The following is an 11,793-nucleotide window of genomic DNA, read 5'->3' as shown; positions in this document are numbered from 1 at the left end:
CTGATGCAGACTGGGACATTTTCTGCTTGAGCATCACAATGTTTCTGCAGGAATAATGTTGTATTGTGAATTTCACAACTGTGTAATGGTTTATAAAGAAAAGTGTAGCATCAACAACTACTTTTGAGCTCATAATTAACAGCAGCAATCCACTTTTGTCTTAAACCCCGCATGGAATGAATATTAGAGCATCAATCCAAATTAAACAATTTCTCCAAACTGAAGCTGTTCAAAGACCTATTTTTAACACATAAGACACATTTTGTTATAGGCTTTCCACAAAATTCAACTTCAAAATATTTAAACTGTCTTTAAGCACTATTTCCACTGTAGTGAAAGTCCACATACTTATAGGATCAATGCAAAAGTCCGTTAAATCTGGTTTTGGAGCACATGAAGGCCCTGGTGTGGTGTTTTTTCAGTCATTGGTTTGAGGTTGTCATGTTTGTATTTCAGAGTGTGTGTTTGCCTGATTTTGTTTGTTCTATAGACAGAAGTAGTGTCCAAAAATACTTGAAGCCTACATTACAACTTCCCACTCTGTTCCCTTTAGATAGAAAGTACTGAGTGAATAATGATGGGTTTTGACACCAAGAGGGCAGCGCTCTGTTGCAACATCTTCCATCTTAGTTTTCTTCCTACATCTCCAGATGCCCTTTTAGTCATCTGCTGTGTGGAGGTACACAATATCTTCTCTGCTCACTCAAGTAGCTATTCTCCCACTGTTCCTTTCACTGGTATCTCCAACCAATCTTCCACAGCTACACAAAGCCATTTGTCTTTTACGTTTGTGTGTGACTGTATGAGTATTCATGTGTGTGCATGCATCTGTATTTTATGGCCCCGAAGGGTTCAGAGGTGTTTATATGGGAGAGGTGACACCCATATTGCTTCTATAACCTGAGTAGATCATATGAAACCCTGTCATTTATAGTAAATGGGAGCATCTGGTCAGCTGTAAATGTAAAGTAATGAAATGAAATGAAAGCTCACAGGGCTATTCTCTCAGTCCTTTGACCAAGTGACTGACCCAGTCAGATCCAAGCTGAGCAGGAAATGTGATTTAAAAAATAGAAACACAATTAGACATGTATTAAAAAGTATTAGGACTGTTAATTTTTTGTTTGTTTTGTTTTGTTTGTCCTTTGGAGCAGGGTACTGCTGCAGATTTTCAATGTTGTCATTACTTCCTGGCTCAATTAGTCCAACTTTATCCTTTATCATAAACTAAACATATACTAAACTCAAGCACACCCAGAACTCTGCTCTTCATCTGTTTACTGACTCCCACTCTTATGACCATATCACCCTGATCCTACAGCATCTCCCCTGGCTCTGTACCAGTTATATGATCTGCTTCTTCCCTGTAACAAAGTCTTCAATAACTAGAACCCCCTTATATCACTCAAAGTCTTCATGACAATACACCATCCTGCATATACTGTTTTTACTAAAGCCAGCACACTGTTCCATTAGAGTTAGTTTGATTTGATATTATAACAGAATGTTAACCTTGAGCCAATAAATCACAGTTTTATGTCACAGCATAAAACAAACAGTGAAAAATGAATCATATAATCCAATTGCTTTATTTAAAAAGAAATACAACTACAAACATTACTGGTGCCTAAACAATATTATATCCATAATAATGATTCTATTACAGCAATATTATAATGAGGAAAATAAAATAATCTTAAACATTACACAATATTTATGAACATTTATATTTTGATGCACGTTATTTATTTATTTTATTTTATTCATTTATTCTTTCATTTTAAATAAACAAAATAAACAAAACAAATTCATCAAAAAGAAAAAAACATTGAATGAAAAGGTGCAGAAAGAAGAAAAAACGTCTTATAATATCTGCCCCTTATTTAAAAATATATACAAAATAACTTTAAACAAACAACAACTTAGGCTTGAACATCTCCAAAGTGAAAAAAAAAATATTATGCATCCTTCACTCCTTCACATGGCACCATACTTTCCTAACAAGTTTAACCTAATCATCTTTGTAATTATATAAATTGTTTTAGGAATGTTCATGGTGATATCAAGGCAATTCCATAATCCTATTCCCTGAGTTACAACGCAGCTCCTTCAGACTAGTTCTAAATGGAGGTTTAACAAACATTTACATTCCCTTAAGGTTATAATGACTCTTTTTTTTAAACAAATTTTAATTGAATATTTGGGGGTAATATGTTTTATGAGCTTTATACATGACTTGCAAAATACTATATTCAAATTATACCAAACCAAATTATAATATTTTAATAATTTCAACTGTTGAAATAATATATTTGTTGGGTGACAATAGCACTTCCTACTAATAATTCTTATAGCTCTTTTTTATAAAATAAAAATAGGATTTGTAATTGTTTTGCATGTTTTTCCCCAAACTTCAAAACAATAGATTAAATATGGAACAATCATTACATTATACAATATATATAAAGCTTTGTCATTCAAAAACTATTTTACTTTATACAGTAATGCAATTAATTTAGCTATTTTTATTCTTAAGTAATTTAAATGAATGAATTTGTATAGTAAATTTTATAGTAAATTTTTATACTATCTTTATTCTTAAGTAATTTACATAATTTACATTCTTAATTTACATATTCACATGAGGAGAGTGAGACAACACTAGTAAATGTGATTTCAGGTACTCATGACATTTTAAATCAGTATGATATACAAGTATTTACATTTTGTAAATCAAGACTGCAGTTTTAAATTTAATTGAGGATATGGTGATTAAATTTAAATCATTCAATCTTTATTTATACACGTTAATCTTTGTATAAATTTAATGTGTCAGGTAAACCACCAGATAGCCAAAAAGCCATTTTTTTAAAGATAACGTGATGTCTGTAAACAAATGTACACAAACGTAGAAGACGTAAAGAAGCTTAGTGTAAAAGTTTGTGCAAAATAGCAGTAGATTAGAATGAGTGATGTGGTGCATGTGTCGGCCATGATAGTCTTAACATCAGTCAGTCGGAGCTTGGAGTATGAAGAAAATGGCAGAAGTCTTCCTCCAGGCTAAGCTAATAAGTAGCCAAACAAGGGCCAGTTTTCATTGCTTTGTTCTTTTTTTTTCTCCAGGTTTAACTCTTTCTCAAAAACAAGATAGTGAGGAATAATACTACATTTAGTAATGTTAAATCTCAACAATTTAACACCCTTTTTAGTTTGCCACTGTCTTTTCAAATATACATAATTTGTGTTGAACACTGGCTGTTGTCTGCAGGAAGTAGGGTAAAGTGTTTAAATGACTAGACACACTGATCAGACTTATACCATTTCCTCCATACTCCATGCTCTGTGACTGATGTCACAGCTGATAAGAACATCACTTCAAAATTGGCTGAACTATCTCTTTGATAAAAGGAGCAGAAACAATGCCACATACAAAAGTAGTGGTTTCGACACAATAACTTTTTAACACCGTGGTTTGTGTTTTAACAAAAACCATGCCTAGTCCTCACAACTCAGACATAAGAACACAACAACAGTCCATTGGACTTGTGCGTCAGGGTTCCTTTCCTCTAAAACTTCCTGTCACACTTTTAAAAGCTGAGCTTAACATTTCTTATTGTCTCATGGGGCCTCACTGTCGTTCTTGGTGTATTTTGAATGTCTTGGTCTTTTGAGTAATTATTAAATATCTTTAAAATACTGTTTTTATTTTATGGAATAAAGCACGGTGGCGCAGTTGATAGAGCTGCCGCCTCTCAGCGAGCAGGTCACTGTGGAGTTTACATGTTCTCTCAGTGCATGCAGGGTTGTTCTCCTGGTACTCCAGTTTCCTCCCACAGACCAAAAACATGCATGTTAGGCTGATTGGTAACTCTAAATTGTTCCCAGGTGTGAGTGAGAGAGTGAAAGGTTGTTTGTCTCATTTGTCTCTATGTGTAAATGGACTGTACTTATAAAGCAACTTTCTATCTGATCAAGATACACAAAGCTCTTTACACTACAACCTGTGTCCTGGTTTACCCATTCATACAGCACTCTACTAGATCTGTACAAAGCTAACTGAACAAATCATTCTAAAGAGACTAATCAGTGCTTTGAGATCACATTCATACACCAATGGGATACACATCGGAGGCAATGAGAGGTTCATTGTCTTGCCCAGGGACACTTTGGCATGTGACTGCTGGTGGATTAGAACCCCCAACTTTTGCATTGGAGGACAACTGCTTTAACCACTCAGCCACAGCTGCCCATGTGTCCCTGTGATGGACTGGAGACATGTCCAGGGTGTCCCCCACGTTTTGCACAGTGATGGCTGGACATGGGCGCCATGAACCCCGCGACCCAAAAAGAAAGAAGCGACGGGTAAAGATAATTGATGAATGGAATTATGGGATGAATCAAAATGTGACAAGAGATAGTATAATCTGAGCATGACCTCACCAATTTTTGTAAAGCTCAGTAGGGAACCAGTATCTGCAATCATGCCTCAAAATGTTGTGGAATTATATCCCAGAAAAGTAAATGGACTATGCATATACTGTAGTGTAAGCGTACAATATTACAGTAGCAAATTCATACATCCCTTTGGCCTTCTAATGTAAATCTTGCAGGGAACGCCTTGTCACTGCCACTACCGGGAAAGTGGGAGCATTGAAATAGCAGTGTGTCACTAGTGACACAAACCAATGACATTAACAGCATAGAGGGAGAGTCATTATTCTTTCCTAGATAGCAAAGTTAGATAGCTAGACGGAGTGTTGATGGTTGCTGGGATACAAAAAGGGGAGTGACAAGCAATGAGGACTGACTCATTGTGATGACCAAGCAGCTTTCTCTCCCCACTGAGAACATCTTTGCATTTTTCGCTTGTCTTATTAGCATTCCCTGACTCCCTCCATAAATCCAGTGGTGCTCATGAGCTTTTGGCATTGACTCAGTAAAGCTGCTGAATGTGTCATTATTGCTAACTGCGCAATCACAAAGCAGCATGAGGGAGGCAGAGGAAAAATGGAAAAGATTAAAAATAGCTCTAAGAATATCAGAGGCAATAAAGGCCATGCCGATTAAATTCCACATATTTAAGCACATGTAGTAAGAGGATCCGTTTATTTTCTTTGTCCAACTGTTTCATTTAGTCCAGTTTTTTTTTCTTTCACACTCTCAATAGATGTAATACTCCCTTGATTAATATGGCAAATGGGTACAAAAATGGTTCCCTTACCAAATTAGTAAGGGGTAGTTATGGTTTGATCTAAAACTCCTTCTGTTTTTCTTTTCCAACAGGAACTCTACATACTGCATGAAGGTGTCCATGTCTCTGACTGTGGCTGAAAATGACACAGACCTTTGTTACAACTCAAACTTGAGAAGAACTGAAAAGGCTGAACTCAGTAAGAGTAAAGACATCCTCTGTCCTGACATCGATGACTACGTTGAACCAGGCAAAGAGCCTGAGATCACGTGGTACAAGGTAGGCTTGTTAGATATTTAAAATATATTAAACTTATATGTATCACTTTTGATCTTGTCTTATTGGTGACATTTTATGTGAATGTTGCTTTTTTTTTTTTTTTTTTTTGAGAAAATCACCAAGGAGAGCTTCTGTTTCAGTGATTATACAACTGGGAAATATTCTTCAATGGTTCATTGGTTTGTTTTCATCTAATTTCTTGGCTGTTTAGGTTTAAAGCCTTGTTGGAGATGCAGTTCCAAATCACTTAGGCAGATTATGTATGGAGGTAATTACTTAAGCTGTACTCAAAGCGTTCCACACTATTGTGAATCATTGAGAGAGAATGAGAACTGCGCAGAGGGCAGCCACAGCGATGACTTTCATAATGAGCATAAAACTTCCATGAGAATAGAATTGTGCAATATCATTTTGTGCCCCGTGGAAAGAGAGGATGCCCTCCAAATGCTCCTGCACCCTGTTTCACCCCCTCCTCACTCGCCTAAGTTCTTGCCTTTCCCAGGTCAGACACGGCCTGCAGACAACAAAGTGCATCTCAACCAAGAGTTTAGACCAAACTAATCACAAGCAGATCAGCAGTAGATTAACTGGCCGAACTTGACCTCCAGTTTTTTCTAGAATTCAATTACGATCTAGGTAATGACTGGGAGAGCTGGGACCCAGAGTTATTTGGACCTCTGCGGAGCCAATGTGATTGAATTCAAAGGTTGCCGGGGGCAACGATGGAATAGAGTACGCCAAGCCGTCATTGTCCCCGGCAGAGCGCCAAGGAGCTGAAGAGAGGATCATGTCACAGGGTTACTCATTGTGCTTGCACATGGATACTCACACATTCACACAGACACAGAACAAATACACTTATTTCACCAGGAGAGACCTCTGTAAATAAAATTCTCCATCCTCTGTGGCCCAAGTAAAATATTGAGAAGAGAATATTCAGTTCAGTGCAATAAAACTTGATCAGATAAGAAAGATTATGGTAAATTTGTATCCTTTCACAATATGGACTTCTTTTGTCAGAGTGGTAAACTATGCATCCCTGAAACTATTCACTTTTTCAACACTTTGTGGGATTTTTAAACCTTTAGAGTGCTGCATATATTACTGATATACTGTAAATAAGTTTAATATAAAATAATCTGCATTGTGCCCTAGAGAAAAGTGTGTTGAGAAATAGCGAGAAACATTCACTACAAAGTCGTGCTTCCTCAAAGAGAGGCTTTACTGAAATAAACTAGCAAAAGACGTTCATGTGAAAAATTAATCCATAGTAAGATGCTTAGTCTTTTAGTTACGTTTGCAACACGACAGCTCCTAAATACTTAACAGTTAACAGTAATTGAGTAAACTCTGAAAATTGCAAATATCGTTATCAAATTAACATTATTACCAATGATCTAGAAACATTTATAACTAGTGTTGTAGTACTCGAGACCGGTCTTGGTCTTGAGACATTTTGATGGTCTTGGTCTTGTCTCGGTCTCGGGCATTGAGGACTCAGGATTTTATTTCAAGACCAGTCAAGACCACAACTGTGGAAATATCACTATTATATACATGGCTGTGGCATGTATGGCATGGCATATTCTGGCTGTGTATTATATACACAGCCAGAATATTTTCCAGTTTATTTGTCAACATCTTTGTTTTAATTGGATGCAAAACTGATTCAAATCCCAGCGATAAGGTGACTCATTGCTAAATACATGATTTTGTTACCATTGTCACACCCACCCCCTTTCACTCGCATGTGGTTCTGTAGCAACAGAACAATACAGACAACAGAACATAATGTCGCAACCAGGAGTGGAAAATAAGCCGGTACGGATAATCTGTGAAAAGATTGAGTTCCAAGACTTGAGGTCTTGGTCTCGACTTGGTCTCGTCCTCCCTCAGTCTTGGTCTTGGCTTGGTCTCGGGTTAGGTGGTCTTGACTACAACACTATTTATAACCCTACTTGAGATGCCAGGTCTTTGATGTGTTTGCATTTTACTCAAGGAGCAAACTTGTCTATCCATCTGTCCATCCATCCATTATCTTTACCCGCTTATTCCATTTTGGGTCACGGGGGTCGCTGGTGCCCATGTCCAGCAATCACTGTGCGAGGGGTGGGGTACACCCTGGACGGGTCGCAAGTCCATCACAGGGACACATAGAGACAAACGAGACAAACAACCATTCACTCTCTCACTCACACCTAGGGACAATTTAGAGTTACCAATCAGCCTAACATGCATGTTTTTGGTCTGTGGGAGGAAACCGGAGTACCCGGAGAAAACCCACGCATGCACGGAGAGAACATGCAAACTCCACCCAGAAAGGCCCCTGGACCGGGGTTTGAACCAAGGACCTGCTCGCTGAGAGGCAGCAGCTCTACCAGTTGCACCACCGTGCTGCCCCAAACTTGTCTATTTTACTCAAAATGCATCATAAGGTTATGTCACAAGACATTCTGCAAAATGATGGCACAGACAATTCCACCTTTCTTTTTCCTCTGGTCATTCATAAATCACAGATGAAACCAGGCTCTTCCCTCTCTAAGTTTTCAGAAATGAAGTGGACAGAGCGAAACCAAAAGAGGAATGGAGCAGAACTCAGCTGTGCTGAAGTGGAGCATGACACATTAAATGTGTGACCGATATCTGTCTCGTATCATTTACTAAACATAATTAACTAACTTGCGTTAGCAATCCTTTTATGGCTAACTGTTTTTTTTTTAACTAACTGCAAAGTTGCTGCGCATCATCTCATCATTCTCTCAATAAAAAAAAAATCTGTTAGTTGTTAATTAACCCCGCAAGCAGGCGTTCGCACACTAATGTGATCAGTTTAACACATTACTGAGCTGCAGCGCCACTTTTTTCTTTTTGTTTTTTTTTTATAAACATAATAATAAGGGAAACATAATTTCCCTTGCAAATGAAAGTTGAAACAAAATCAATTGATGTCAGTCTACCAAATCAAAACATTTTGCACATCACTGATATCACTACTGTAATGATGCCTTCTATTTGTACCTAGATGTTCAAATTTCTAATTAACATCTAAATAAACAAGTCAAACAACTGGTAAAGTTGGAGATCTGATTTTGAACGTCTATTATTTCTCAGTAGCCTTGTCAAAATTCAACACAATTTTTTACATTTAGCACATAAAACATGATAACTGCACTAACGAACTGTTTATTTGTACTTTTTTTTGTTTGTTTGTTTTATGTTAAAACTGTGGAACATAATACTTACTGTGCAACCTCTCTTAATGAGCATGTTTCTATAATTATTAAATGCCTGAAATACAAAAAATAAAAATCTTTGTTATCAGCTTGGATTGCTAATAGCAGTTACTTTTGGATCACTGAACACAAGAACAAGCACATTTCACAGATATTCTGACTTGCAACTGGAACTCAATAGATGGGACATTATTCCCAGATATGAGTTTTTACCCGAGTTAAATAGAATGCAGTATTAATTACCTTTTTTTTTTTTTTTTTACCAAAAACAATCCCATGAATTAAAAAAATGTATTTATTTAATAATAATATTATTAATAGTAATAATGATGGTAGATTATTTTTTATGACAAAACTGAAGACGTTTCACGTTTCATCAGAGGAGCTTGGTGAAGAAGATGAGAAGCAAAACGTCTTCAGTTACAAAATAAAGTCCAGTTGTTTTGTTATTAACCTTTTGCTGGATGTTCTTTGTGCTGGATGACTGGGAATCTTCACCAGCATTTATGACAAAACGCATTTTAGTTTGACTTGCATACATTTTTCTCCAGGTCCAGATCATGAATGAACTCTATCTCTGACAAATTAGATAATCCTTAATGTTCTTCACCTTCAGGTCTTGATTTTCCCAAAAGTACTTTTTTATTTATAGCACTTTTCAATTTAGTTCAGTTTATTTATACGTATAGCATCAAATCACAACATAACTCATCTCAGGGCACTGGATAGAAACATTAACATACATATAAAGCCAGTTAATAATGTTATTTATCTAAGAAGCCTACAGATTACTTTTAAATCTAACTGATACCAGCTGTTTTATGTGACATCTCAAGTTAGGTATCTGTGATATGTTTAGAGATGTTTTGACCTGCCTGTTCTTCTCTGATACACAGGAGTGCCATCCAAAGCAGTGGCGTGCCAGTATATTTCAGAAGAGGGACATCTTGTCCATTCAAGAAGTTAAGGAAGACGATATTGGGAATTATACCTGTGAAGTCCAGTTTGGTGGCTTTGTCGTCAGAAGGACGACTGAACTCACAGTAACTGGTAAGAAACTAAACGTGTCTTGTGTCTGGGAAATATTTTACAAGTTCTCCAGATTGTACTGGTTGAGGTAATGAATAGTGTACACCTGAGTGTAAACAATAGTTTGCTCCACACATTTATTCATACACAAACAGACACACCGCTGAGCACTGTTATGATGCTCTGCTGCTGTGTTAATTGTTGGGGGAGGGTGAAGACTGAGGTCTGGCCTCCATCCCTTCTTCTAGCTCAGCACTTTCCAGGCAGTCAAGCATCTTTGAAATATTTAAGGCTATCGGCTAAAGCCCTTCACCCTGAGAGCTAAAGAGCCTGGACCAAGGTCAAGAGATTTATTTTTTGTGCTTATCCATCTCCCTTTCTCTTACTTTCTTCACCTGATATGGTTGCAGGGTGTGCACAGACATGAATGTGTTTATTTGTCCAAATTAGTGCATTTTGTTGCAATTAGTGTGCCATTGGGTGCTCGAAGCTTGTGAGTTCTTTTTGGTCAAAGGCACTAATCTTGGTTGATGAAAAGGTTTGTTTCTTCCTTTCCTTATTCTAGCTGAAATAAAAACCCAACTCTGACCCCTATGCATTCTAGAATAACACATCTTTTTGATGCTTCATAGACTACTGTTGACTTCAGTAACTTTATGAAAATATTCAACATTAAAATAGTAGTTGTATTGCTCTCAGTGAAAAAGTGGTGAATGCTTTACTTTGAGAAAAGGACTATAAAAACTGTGCAGGCTTAAATAGTCCTTGTCAAAGATTCATACGGCACCTCTTAAATCTTACAAAGGTTCAATGATCTTTATGGTTCATTTATCAAGCACATATATAGACAAAACTTATATGTTTGCAAGTGCTTTTGTTTTTGACAGACAATGATTAGCATTGGATCAGGACAAAGGGAATGTATTTGGGCAAAGACACTTTGACATGCAGCAGTGTTTGCGGCTCAAACCACCAATTTTCCAATAGGAAGACAGCCACTCTACTTTTGAAGCACAGCTGCCTGGAGTGCATGTAATAGCAAAGAAGAGAACAGCATGTAGCTCTTAGAGTGGTGAACTTAACAATAACTGTATATAGCTTTGCATCAACTCAACACTCGTTTTTTTTGCTCCCTTATGGCTTTCAGCCTCCATCTCATGGGCTTTTTAGCTCATGCAACTTACAAGAAACATAAACTAGGTTCTCCAAATAAAAAATGCTCTTTATTATCAATACTTTATTATTTCAATATGCAAGACTCTCCATAACAACATAAAATGAATATATTATTGACCGACTTGCTTTTTTACGTATACATTGTATAAGTATAAAACATGGATGCATTTACATTTAAATATGTTATATATATATGGTAAATGGTAAATGGACTGTACTTATATAGCGCCTTTCTATCTGATCAAGATACTCAAAGCGCTTTACGCTACAATCTGTGTCCTCATTTACCCATTCATACAGCACTCTACTAGATCTCTACAAAGCTAAATGAACAAATCATTCTAAAAAGACTAATCAGTGATTTATCACATTCATACACTGATGGGACACACATCGTAGATTATGTGGGGTTCAGTGTCTTGCCCAGGGACACTACGGCATGTGACTGCTGGTGGATTCGAACCCCCAACTCTTGCATTGGAGGACGACTGCTCTAACCACTCAGCCACAGCTGCCCATATATATATATATATATATATCTATATATATCTATCTATATATATATATATATATCTATATATATATATAGATATATATACAGCTATATTCAAAGTTTGGATTGTATTTTCATCCATCCACCCATACATACATACATACATACATACATTTACTTTTAAGCACTTGTTCCTTTTCTGGGTCACGGGGGGAGCTGGTGTCTATTTCCAGCAGTCACCCTGACCAGGTTTCATATGAACTGAGTTGAGCTGAAGATTCAGCGACAGCAGACTGCAGACCATTGATTGGCCAGAGTTTGACTTCAATCATGACAGCGTTTCCTTCACAAGAATCAAGCCCATCATTTTATCCTTGCAACTGCAGCATTTG

At 36.9% G+C, this 11,793-nt stretch overlaps 1 protein-coding gene across 1 annotated transcript in view; it reads left to right on the top strand.

Annotated features, from left to right (window-relative positions):
- LOC119419366 (interleukin-1 receptor accessory protein-like 1-A) overlaps window positions 1-11,793 on the top strand; it is a 31,311-nt gene that overhangs the window by 13,580 nt on the left and 5,938 nt on the right. Inside the window, exons 3-4 of the mRNA XM_037686675.1 lie at window positions 5,284-5,470; window positions 9,600-9,746. Of these exons, the coding sequence (XP_037542603.1) occupies window positions 5,284-5,470; window positions 9,600-9,746 (334 nt within the window). The remainder of the gene's footprint in view (window positions 1-5,283; window positions 5,471-9,599; window positions 9,747-11,793) is intronic.

The sequence above is a fragment of the Nematolebias whitei genome, chromosome 13, assembly GCF_014905685.2.
Source record: "Nematolebias whitei isolate Nwh7 chromosome 13, NemWhi1, whole genome shotgun sequence".
NCBI lineage: Eukaryota > Metazoa > Chordata > Actinopteri > Cyprinodontiformes > Rivulidae > Nematolebias > Nematolebias whitei.
This window is presented reverse-complemented; position numbering and strand designations above follow the sequence as displayed.